Consider the following 11,850-nt stretch of genomic DNA (forward strand, 5'->3'; position numbering starts at 1 on the left):
TAAAACAAGATTACTATCATGTAGGAACAACTTCCATAGATTTGCAGTCTATTATTGTTCTGTAAGAACAATGACTTTCCTGGAGGGCAGAAGTAGGCCTTTATATACTTCAACAGCAGTTTATTTTCAAATAAATGTATACTTCTTAAATGAAAACATTTTAAAAGTATTTAAGTGCATTGGAAATTGGAAGTAATGTTAATCCTGATTATCTGAGTGGGGTGATTATGGATGACATGGTCTTCTAATTATACTTTCTAAATTTCCTACAATGAGCATGTATCCATCTGGGCCATTTGATTTGTCAGAAGCCCTAATTAGGGGACCTTCAAGATGGCTGAGGAGTAAGACATGGAGATCACCTTCCTCCCCACAAATGCATCAAAAACACATCTACATGTGGAACAACTCCTACAGAACACCTACTGAACGCTGGCAGAAGACCTCAGTCTTCCCAAAAGGCAAGAAACTCCCCAAGTACCTCGGTAGGCAAAAGAAAAAAGCAAAAACAGAGACAAAAGATTAGGGACAGGACCTGCACCACTGGGAGGGAGCTGTGAAGGAGGAAAAGTTTCCACACACTAGGAAGGCCCTTCACTGGGGGAGACGGTGGGTGGCGGCGGGGAAGCTTCGGAGCCACGGAGGAGAGCGCAGCCACAGGGGTGCAGAGGGCAAAGCAGAGAGATTTCCGCATGGAGGATTGGTGCCGACCAGCCCTCACCAGCCTGAGATGCTTGTCTGCTCACCCACCAGGGCGGGTGGGGGCTGGGAGCTGACACTCGGGCTTCAGATGTCAGATCTCAGGGAGAGGACTGGGGTTGGCTGCGTGAACACAGCCTGAAGGGGGCTAGTGCGCCACAGCTAGCCAGGAGGAAGTCTGAGAAAAAGTCTGGACTTGCCTAAGAGGCAAGAGACCATTGTTTCAGGGTGCACTAGGAGAGGGGATTCCTTCCCTGTCTGACCACATAAGGCAGAGCACTGCCTATACGATCTCCAGGGCCAGGTATGAGCCGCGGCTATCAGCTTGGACCCCAGAGATGGGCATGAAACGTTAACTCTGCTGCTGCAGCCACCAAGAATCCTGTGTGCAATCACAGGTCACTATCCACACACCCCCGGGAGTCTGTGCAGCCCGCCACTGCCAGGGTCCTGTGATCCAGGGACTAGTTCCCCAGGGGGAACACACAGTGAGCCTCAGGCTGCTGCAACGTCATGCTGGCCGCTGCTGCAGGCTCGCTCCACATTCCAATTATAACTTCCATACCCCTCCCTCCCCACAGCCTGAATGAGCACGAGCCCCCTAATCAGCTGCAGCTTTAACCCCATCCTGTCTGGGCAGGAACAGATGTCTGAGGGCGACCTAGACACAGAGGCGGGGCCAAATCCAAAGCTGAACCCCAGGAGCTGTGTGAACAAAGAAGAGAAAGGGAAATCTCTCCCAGCAGCCTCAGGAGCAGCAGATTAAATCCCCACTATCAACTTGATGTACCTGCATCTGTGGAATACCTGAATAGACAACGAATCATCCCAAAATCGAGGCAGTGGACTTTGGGAGCAACTGTGGACTTGGGGTTTGCTGTCTACAAATGATTTGTTTCTGATTTTTATGTTTATCTTAGTACAGTTTTTAGCACTTGTTATCATTGGTGGATTTGTTTAGTGGTTTGGTTGCTCTCTTCTTTTTTTATTATCATTATTATTTTTTATTTTAAAAATTTTCTTTTATTTTTTTTCATTCTTTTTTCCTCCCTTTTCTTCTTCTGAGCCGTGTGTCTGACAGGGTCTTGGTGCTCTGGCCTGCTGTCAGGCCTGAGCCTCAGGTGGTAGAGCCAAGTTCAGGACATTGGACCACCAGAGACCTTCTGGCCCCATGTAATATCAATCGGTGAGAGCTCTCCCAGAGATCTCCATCTCAATGCTAAGACCCAGCTCCACCCAACGGCCAGCAAGCTCCAGTGCTGGGCGCCCCATGCCAAACAACTAGCAAGACAGGAACACAACCCCACCCATTAGCAGAGAGGCTACAGGAAACCATAAACAAGATGAAAAGACAACCCTCAGAATGGGAGAAAATATTTGCAAGAGAATCAATGGACAAAGGATTAATCTCCAAAATATATAAACAGCTCATGCAGCTCAATATTAAAAAAACAAACAACCCAATCCAAAAATGGGCAGAAGACCTAAACAGACATTTCTCCAAAGAACATATACAGATTGCCAACCAACAGACGAAAGGATGCTCAACATCACTAATCATTAGAGAAATGCAAATCAAAACTACAATGAGGTATCACCTCACACCGGTCAGAATGGCCATCATCAAAAAATCTACAAACAATAAATGCTGGAGAGGGTGTGGAAAGAAGGAATTCCTGTTGCACTGTTGGTGGGAATGTAAATTGATACAGCCACTATGGAGAACAATATGGAGGTTCTTTAAAAAACTAAAAATAGAACTACCAAATGACCCAGCAATCCCACTACTGGGCATATACCCTGAGAAAACCATAATTCAAAAAGAGTCATGTACCACAATGTTCATTGCAGCACTATTTACAATAGCCAGGACATGGAAGCAACCTGAGTGTCCATCGACAGGTGAATGGTTAAAGAAGATGTGGCACATATACAATTGAATATTACTCAGCCATAGAAAGAAACGAAATTGAGTTATTTGTAGTGAGGTGGATGGACTAAGAGTCTGTCATACAGAGTCAAGTAAGTTAGAAAGAGAAAAAAAAATACAGTATGCTAACACATATATATATGGAATCTAAAAAAAAAACAAACTGGTTCTGATGGATCTAGGGGCAGGACCGGAATAAAGACGCAGAGGTAGAGAATGGACTTGTGGACACGGGGAGGGGGAAGGGTAAGCTGGCACCAAGTGAGAAAGTGGCATTGACATATATACACTACCAAATGTAAAACAGATAACTAGTGGGAGGCAGCCGCATCGTACAGGGAGATCAGCTCAGTACTTTGTGACCACCTAGAGTGGTGGGATAGGGAGGGTGGGAGGGAGACGCAAGAGGGTGGGGATACGGGGATATGTGTATACATATAGCTGATTCACTTTGTTATACAGCAGAAACTAACACAACACTGTAAAGCAATTATACTCCAATAAAGATGTAAAAAAAAAAAAAAACGCCCTAACCACCCCTACCCCCCCAGCCCCCCACCCCCGCTTTCTCGCTGAATCTGCCGGTCTCTAGCGCCCTCTGCCGAAGCATCTCTACGTTTTGCGCTTCTCGAACTAGAAGGTGCAGGCCAGACTCCTGGGGGTCTTGCTAAAATGCATATTTTAATTCAATGGATGTGGGGCGGAGCCTGGGATGGGGCGTTTTAATCATATTCCCACGGGAAGCTGATGCTGGACCACACAGAGTGACAAGGATTGAAACTGCTAGGCAGCGAAGAGTTATTCTACAACAGCAAGCACAGTACCACAGTCAGCCTTGGACACCGGTCCAGCAGTGCTCCTCGGAAAGCCTAACCTAACACGGAAAGCCGCCCACCCTCGGAAGAAGGCTGTCTGTGGCTCGGCCGGCAGCCCCGCCCCTCGAGGCCCTCGCGGAGCCTCAATTGGTCACCCCTCTCACGTGAGCGTCTCATCACATGAGGCCGCCGTCCAATCGCGGAGCGCTCTCGGCCCAGCCGGTGGCTGGCGCGGCGGGCGCACGGAGAGGTGGTGGCGGGCACCATGGAGGGAAGGCGTCAGTTCGCCGGCGGAGGGGTGTGCGCGGCCGTCTACCCCGACGCCTCCGCCGGATTCCCCCCGCACCTCCAGGCGGGCGCAATGCGGCGCCGCTTCTGGGGCGTGTTCAACTGCCTGTGCGCCGGCGCGTTCGGGGCCTTGGCTGCCGCCTCCGCCAAGCTGGCCTTCGGCAGCGAGGTCGAGCCGGGGGCGCTGCTGCGGCGGGCCGGCGGGTGGGGCCGGGGCAGGAGGGGCGCTACGGGGCAGCGGGGCTTCGGGATGGAGCGGGGCTGGGGGCGCAGGGGGCCGCCTCACCGCCGCTGGCCTGTTTGGTCCACTCCGCAGCCGGGCAGTACTGACAGTGTGGGCAGGAAGGCATCCCTCGACTCCACATCACGCCCAACCCTCGTCCATTGTAGGTGGTAAGAGACGTCGGGGACTGAGGCTTGTTCCCTTACCAGGGACCTAAAATCTGTCCTCCGATTGGGCTAGTTCACTCTTGGGGAAGACTCACACCTCCTACATCCACTCTCTACCTCTCATTTTAAGCCCTTTATGCCCGAACATTTCTCTCCACGTGACTGTAAAGGTGAGACACCTGTTGCCCATCTCTTTAACTCCGTAGTTAATGGCTGTTTTGACTGGTCTCCCCTGCTGGCGGAAACTTGGGAATTTGGGATACCCTAGGTATAAGGGAGACTGAGAGAAACATTCTGGACATAACCCCGATGTTGAGAACTCCTTAACTGCCTCCCCATGTCTGCTAAGGTGTCCCTTTGCCTCTCCCATCGCGAGTCATAGGCCACCTTCCGCTTGTTAAAGAGATTTCATTGCATCTGCAACCCAGGGTTAGGCCCTGACCTGGACAGTACACAGGTTGATTCTTTAGGTTTAAGCTAATCCATTGGGAGCTGCCATGCTCGAGGTTGGTATTCTGTTGGGTGTAATTCTTGGAGTAAGTGGTCCAAAGTGAGATGAGTGACTATGAGCCATGAGGTTTTCTAGTCTTCTCAGTTGTGCATCAGACTTTGATAAGCCTTTACGTAAGCAGGCTGGCACCGGCACATAAAATGCTTCTGTGTAAATTATACAGAGACACTCCTTCCTCAAGACTGTATATTCAGCTGCTGATGAGAAATAAGAGGATGAGGTGTAGATGGGCACCATCCCCAGGGGAAGCAGCTCTGTCTGCAGGCAGGTTTATAACTCAAAACCAAGCAAGGGGTCTGCATATCCTTTGTGTAGGAGGCTTCTAAAGATCCTCTCTTCTTTCAGTGCTCTCCTTTAAAAAAAAAAAGAAAAAAATCTGCAAGTTCTCCAAGTGATGCCTTGGGTCACCAGTCAAATAGTCCTCCGTGTGGTTCCTCTAGGCATGGCTGTGTCCTAGTTCAGATCATGGAGCTACACTTCCTGGGCCTGAATCCTGGCGGCTCCCCCCAGCTGTGGCGCTTTAGGCAGGTTACTTAATGCCTCAGGTTCTTTATCTGTAAAATGAAGTTAAGGAATAAATGAAAATGTACTTAAAACACTTAGCACAGGGCCTGGTACAGAGTAAAAGCTCAAGAATGCCCAGTGGGACCGGCCTGAGTGGGTTTTAGCCTTCACAGAATGGGGACGGGGGTTGGGGGTGGGGAGACGACTAATTCATGCTTTACCTGATCCCGGGAAGTGACGGCTCTGCCCCTGATTTACTCATCCCTCAGACTGAGCAATAACCACTTGGCTGAGACTGAACTTCATGCACTGGTCACTGTGAGGCCAATAAGGGACTGGTGTTCAATAGAAGATAACTGGTATGGATTCGCATTTTACTTCTGCCCAAGGTCACATGGCTGGCAAGATGGCCAAATAAGTGTCTTCTCTGAGGTTGTTTCAGCTGTTAAATGGGTGTGCTCCCTGCTGAGGGTTAAGTGAAGCCCTGTGCAGGAAAGCTCTGAGGACCCCCAGGCTGTGGTGGCCCGGCGGCCAGCAGTAACCATGACCCTGGGTGCTGTGAGGGGGTCTGCCGGTCATGCTGCCCGGGGCTGGCCGTGGCTGCAGTGACGCTTTCTCCTGCAGGTGAACGTGGGCTTCTGCGTCTTAGGCATTATTGTGATGGCTACCACCAATTCTCTGATGTGGACGTTCTTTAGCCGGGGCCTCAGTTTCTCCATGTCTTCAGCCATTGCATCTGTCACGGTGACTTTTTCAAATATCCTCAGCTCGGTGAGTAGCCTGAGCGTACAGTTCCTCTGTCCCAAACCTGGGTTCTGGGAGGGTTCTGGGCAGGTTGTCCTCGGGCACCCCCTGCTTTCCCACATAGGAGAAGGGCCAGGAACTCAAGCAGAGGTTGGGCTGTGTCTTGACTCCCGGTGGCTGCTCCTCTAATCTCTAACTTGGAGGAATTCTCAAGTTAGATGGGGATGAAGTCCAACTGTCAAAAGCCTACTTGCTGCTCCTCAGGGGTCTGTGAACTCAGGCAGGAGATGTGGAGGGTCGAGGTTCTCTCCCAGGTGGGGCTGAGCCAGTCAGCCCTGCAGTCCGGGCGGGGAGGACTTGGTGGACCAGCTGTGTGCTGGGCCTGGCTGCTGGCCTCTACTGGGCTTTCTTGTGCGCTTTGCTGGGGCCGATGCTGTGAGGAGGTACCCTCCCCACTTCTCCAGGTGAGATACGCTGAAGGTAACAGATGGGTTTCAGGCCCAAGACTTGCAGCTCCAGACCTTTCCTCCCGCCCTAGGGGGGCACTCAGCCACAGGGGAGTCAGGTGGTGCCCACCCACCGTGGTCGCATCCTGCGGGCACGTGCCTGCCCAGCCTCACAGCTGTCTCTGTCCTGCAGGCCTTCCTGGGTTTTGTGTTGTATGGAGAGTGCCAGGAGGTCTTGTGGTGGGGAGGAGTCTTCCTCATCCTCTGCGGACTCACCCTGATCCACAGGGAGCTGCCACCACCCAGGAAGGCTCTTCCACACAAGCAGCAGTAGCACCAGCGGGCTGGGCGGACCCGCTGGAAAGACAGCGATGGCGGCTCAGGCTCGGGCTGGCGTGTGGGGACTGCTTCTCAGGGCGATCTGGGTGTGCAGCCTTCTGACCCTCGGCCAAAGAGAGATGCTTCCCAGGGAACCAGGCCTGTGACCGAGCAGCCTTGTGGGTGGACAGCTCCGGCCTCTGTCAGGGGAAGTACACCGCAGCATGTTCTGCCCGAAGCCTTCTCGGTCCGTCCGCTCGGTGCTGATTCTCACGCTCCACAACCCACCCGGTGAGCCATGGCAGGTGCGGGAGACCCTGGGGTTGGTGGGCTTCCTGTATGGACTTGAAACCATTGCTGTAACTGCAGTCCTGTTGCCTAACAAAGGCCTGTCATGGAACTTTGGAATCAATGACTGGTGGGGCTTTCGACAACTTCACACTGATATGTCAGGCCATCAGCGTCATGCTTCTGGATTATGGCAAGAGAAGGAAAACTAGATTAATAAATACTTTTTTTGTAAGTTAAAACTGCCAGGCGTGGAATCTAAATTCTTTCCTACTTTTTTTCCTTTCCTAATTTTTTGGAGTAAGAGCAACCAGGGTGAGCTGCAATTCCCGGAGGGGGAGTTGAAACTCCTCCCCCCGCTTCCAGGCCTGGGGCTTGACTGCTCTCTGCCTGCCTGCCTGCGTGGTTCCTTCCTGACTTCACCCAGGCTGGCGCTCTTCAAATTCAGGAGCATCTGTCCATTCTCTTGGTACCAAGGAGAAAAGCTTGACCTCACTTTGGGGGCCTAGTTTTTTTTTTGGGGGGGGGGGCCTAGTTTTATTTTATTTATTAGGAAAGGAAACTGGCCCAGAGGTTGCTCCCACCCCCTCATGTTACCTCTTCTGCCCTTTGGTCCCGTGACTTTTTTGTATCTTACGCCATGTGAATCTAATTCCTAGTTCAAAACAGTCTGTTTGCTGCCTGCACCGTCTCCCCGTGCATAGCTTCAAGTGCGATGCTCACCTGCTCCAGTTCCCCGGGGCTCCCCTGGCTGTCTGAGAGCCCTCTCAGCTCTCCTGAGCCTGAGCCGGCCCCAGGTCTCCTTCCACATCCCCCTGCTTTTCCGTTTGCCTTGGATTCCGTCCTCCTTCCCCTGTCCCTGGAAAACTCCTTCTTCATATCCAACAGAGCACAATTTGCTGCTCTTTCTGAGCTCCCACAGGGGCCAAGGCCAAGCTGTGATTCACAGAATGGTAATTGACTAGCCGCACTTTGACGCATTGAAGCCTCCCAGCCTCACTGGGAGGGAGGTATTTTTTTTTTAATTTATTTTATTTTATTTACTTTTGGCTGCATTGGGTCTTTGTTGCTACGCGCGGGCTTTCTCTAGTTGTGGCGAGCTGGGGCTACTCTTCGTTGCGACGTGCAGGCTTCTCATTGTGGTGGCTTCTCTTGTTGCAGAGCACAGGCTCTAGGTGTGCAGGCTTCAGTAGTTGTGGCGCACGGGCTCAGTAGTTGTGGCACACTGGCTTAGTTGCTCCACGGCGTGTGGGATCTCCCCGGACCAGGGCTCGAACCCGTGTCGCCTGCATTGGCAGCTGGATTCTTAACCACTGCGCCACCAGGGAAGAAGCCCAAAGGAGGTACTCTTGTTACTCTCATTTTAGAGGTGAGGAAACTAAGGCTTAGAGAGGTTGGGTCATTTGCCCAAGGTCACACAGCTAATGAATGCCCAAATCACTGTGTGACTCCAGGGTTTGGCTCTTAATCTGTATAACCATCCTGCCTCCCACTTCAGCACGTTAAAGCCCCAGAGAGGTCCTGTGGACGAGGATCCTGTTTTCCAGTGTCTAATAGCGCTCCCCAAGTCTCACCTCCTGCCCCTCTGAAGGTGATGCTCCCTGGAACACTCTTCACATCTCCCTGGTCAGATCTGACCCCATTATTCTACCAGTGAGGATGATGAAGGCCATTCAAGGCTCTGCAGGGTGTGTTCACATATGTGAGTCAGGCACCCATCCAAGGCCAGACATGAAGGCTGCTGAGAGCTGGTGGCCGGGCCTCCCTGATCAGTTCATGAAAAGGGCAGGAAGAAGTCCATCTCGGAGCAGACGTTGTCACGAGGGGACCCAGCCTCCCATCCAGACGCCTGCCGGATACATAAAGATGCTTGAGGAAGAGGAGGCGGCTCGGGGAGACGGAGCAGCAGCTGGAGCACGGAGCGTGAGTGAGGGAGCTGAGCCGCCTGCCGGTCCGCTGTCGCCTCCCCTCCGTAAGCAGGAGCCCAGGCCGGGCCCGGCACACTGCCTCAGCCCCTCCCGCGTCTTCAGGCCGCAAGGGCAGCACGTGAGCCAGGGGGAGGGAGAGCGAGCCAGCGAGCGCCAGGAGGAGGCCGCAGAAGGGACCTCAGAAAAAGAACAGCAAGAAGCAGTTGAACATATTGATGAAGTACAAAATGAAATAGACAGACTTAACGAACAAGCCAGTGAGGAGATTTTGAAAATAGAACAGAAATATAACAAACTCCGCCAACCATTTTTTCAGAAGAGGTCGGAATTGATCGCCAAAATCCCAAATTTGGGGGTAACAACGTTTGTTAACCGTCCACAAGTGTCTGCACTGCTTGGGGAGGAGGATGAAGAGGCGCTGCATTATTTGACATGAGTCGAAGTGACAGAATTGGAAGATATTAAATCAGGCGACAGAATAGATTTTTATTTTGATGAAAACCCTTACTTCGAAAATAAAGTTCTTCCAAAGAATTTCATCTGAATGAGAGTGGTGATCCATCTTCAAAGTCCACTGAAATCAAATGGAAATCCGGAAAGGATCTGACAAAACGTTCAAGTCAAACGCAGAATAAAGCCAGCAGGAAGAGACAGCATGAGGAACCAGAAAGCTTCTTCACCTGGTTTACTGATCATTCTGATGCAGGTGCAGATGAGTTAGGAGAGGTCATCAAAGATGATATTTGGCCAAACCCATTACAGTACTACTTGGTCCCGGACATGGATGATGAGGAAGGAGAAGGAGATGATGATGATGATGAGAGGGAGAAGGATTGGAAGATATTGATGAAGAAGGGGATGAGGATGAAGGTGAAGAAGATGAAGATGATGATGAGGGGGAGGAAGGAGAAGAAGATGAAGGAGAAGATGACTAATGGAACACTGATGGATTCTGACCTTCCTTTTTAAATTTTCTCCAGTCCCTGGGAGCAAGTTGCAGTCTTTTTTTTTTTCTCCTCCTCCTCTTGTGCTCAGTTGCCCTGTTTTTGAGGTCTCTTTTCTCCTTTATACCGTGGCTCACAACTTATTTTGGGGGGAAATACCTTGAGCAGAATTCAGTGGGAAAAGAATCTCTACCCCTTTCTGTTCCAAATTCATTTTTATCCCGTCCTGTCTCAAAAAAACTTTATGGAATCAACACCACCATGCTCTGTGGGAAAAAAGAAAAACCTTCTGCTCCCTTAGCTCTGCTGGAAGCTGGAGGGTGCTAGGCCCCTGTGTAGTAATGCATAGAATTCTAGCTTTTTTCCTCCTTTCTCTGTATTGATTGGGCTCAGAGATTACACTGTGTCTCTATGTGAATATGGACAGTTAACATTTACCAACATGTATCTGTCTACTTTCTGTTGTTTAAAAAAAAAAAACTTTAAAAAATGGGGTTATAAAAGGTCAGCAAAGGGTGGGTTTGAGATGATTGGGCGGGTTGAGTGGGCATTTTGACAACATGGTTTCTCCTTTGACATGTTTAATTGTGATGTTTAACGGACATCCTTGCAGTTTAAGATGACACTTTTAAAATAAAATTCTCTCCTAGTGATGACTTGAGCCCTGCCACTCAATGGGAGAATCAGCAGAACCTGTAGGATCTTATTTGCAATTGACATTCTCTATTGTAATTTTGTTCCTGTTTATTTAAAAATTTTTCTTTTTGTTTCACTGGAAAGGAAAGATGATGCTCAGTTTTAAACGTTAAAAGTGTACAAGTTGCTTTGTTACAATAAAACTAAATGTGTACACACACACACACACACACACACACACAAAGTGTTTGGTGCTGACCCAGACCATCTCACTCTCAACTCAACAGATGTGCCTGCAGGAGACCATGGGACACAATGAGATGTTTGTCTAAGAGGAAGGTTTGTCATTTTTCAAAAAGCAGAGAGATATGTGTCTCCATCTAAGAAGATGGGGAAGTGTTCACTGTGTCTCTTTACTCATTTCAGAGGTATCAAATCTTGATAAGAGAATGAACTGTGTATCTGAATTTGTCTTTCTGCTGTGCACCCTGGATGATGGGTTGGAGTTTGTTTGCTCTGGAGCTGGCAATTTGACATCCAGGTTCAACAGCCAATGGCCTGATAGGTCAGTGTTAACTAATTTTTTTTTCTGGTTTTAAAATTTTATTTATTTCTTTTTAATGTGTATAATTCAATAGTTTATTATATTCACAAAGTTCTGAACCATCACCACTGTCTAATTCCAGAACATCTTACCACCACAAAAAGAAACCCACACCATTAGCAGTCACTCTCTATCATATAAATAAAATCACACCACAAAAAGAAACCCACACCATTAGCAGTCACTCTCTATCATATAAATAAAATCACACAACATATGGTCTTTTGTGTCTGGCTTCTTTCATTTAGCATAATATCAATATTTTAAAGGTGCATCCATGTTGTAACATGTGTCAGTACTTTATTCCTTTTTATGACTGAATAATATTCCATTGTGTGGATGTACCACATTTGTTTATCAATATATCTTGTGATGGACATATGGATTGTTTCCACTTTGGCTGTTGGATAATTCTGTTAAGAATATTTGTGGGGTCTTCCCTGGTGGCGCAATGGATAAGACTCCGCGCTCCCAATGTGTGGGGCCTGGGTTTGATCCCTAGTCAGGGAACTAGATCCTACATGCATGCCGCAACTAAGAGTTTGCATGCCACAACTAAGGAACCCGTGTCCTGCAACTAAGGAGCTGGCGAGCCATAACTAAGAAACCCTGGAGCTGCAATTAAGGAGCCCGCCTGCCGCATTTAAGGAGCCCACCTGCTGCAACTAAGACCTTGTGCAACCAAATAAATAAATAAATAATTTTTTTTAAAAAAAGAATATTTGTGTATAAGTTTTTGTGTGGATTTGTGTTTTCAGTTCTGTTGGGTATATACGTCGGAGTGGAATTGCTAGGCCATATATAA

The 11,850-nt window shown here is 49.3% G+C and overlaps 1 protein-coding gene and 1 pseudogene across 1 annotated transcript; both read left to right on the plus strand.

Moving 5' to 3' along the window:
* Positions 1-3,665: 3,665 nt before the first annotated feature.
* On the plus strand, positions 3,666-7,178 carry TMEM42 (transmembrane protein 42). Its single transcript, XM_059937608.1, has 3 exons — positions 3,666-3,901; positions 5,762-5,908; positions 6,521-7,178. The coding sequence occupies exons 1-3, from the start codon at positions 3,710-3,712 to the stop codon at positions 6,659-6,661; spliced, it is 480 nt and encodes a 159-aa protein (XP_059793591.1). The 5' UTR covers positions 3,666-3,709; the 3' UTR covers positions 6,662-7,178.
* Positions 7,179-8,151: 973 nt separating this feature from the next.
* LOC132374111 (protein SET-like) lies at positions 8,152-10,210 on the plus strand (annotated as a pseudogene).
* The last annotated feature ends 1,640 nt before the right edge of the window (positions 10,211-11,850 follow it).

The sequence above is a fragment of the Balaenoptera ricei genome, chromosome 11 (assembly GCF_028023285.1).
Source record: "Balaenoptera ricei isolate mBalRic1 chromosome 11, mBalRic1.hap2, whole genome shotgun sequence".
NCBI lineage: Eukaryota > Metazoa > Chordata > Mammalia > Artiodactyla > Balaenopteridae > Balaenoptera > Balaenoptera ricei.

Bases quoted from the DNA above. Each gene is read 5' to 3' on its own strand.
- TMEM42 (XM_059937608.1), top strand. From the start codon at position 3,710: ATGGAGGGAAGGCGTCAGTTCGCCGGCGGAGGGGTGTGCGCGGCCGTC. The intron at 3,902-5,761 runs GTCGAGCCGGGG...TTTCTCCTGCAG, and splicing joins AGCTGGCCTTCGGCAGCGAG to GTGAACGTGGGCTTCTGCGT. The intron at 5,909-6,520 runs GTGAGTAGCCTG...TCTGTCCTGCAG, and splicing joins TTTCAAATATCCTCAGCTCG to GCCTTCCTGGGTTTTGTGTT.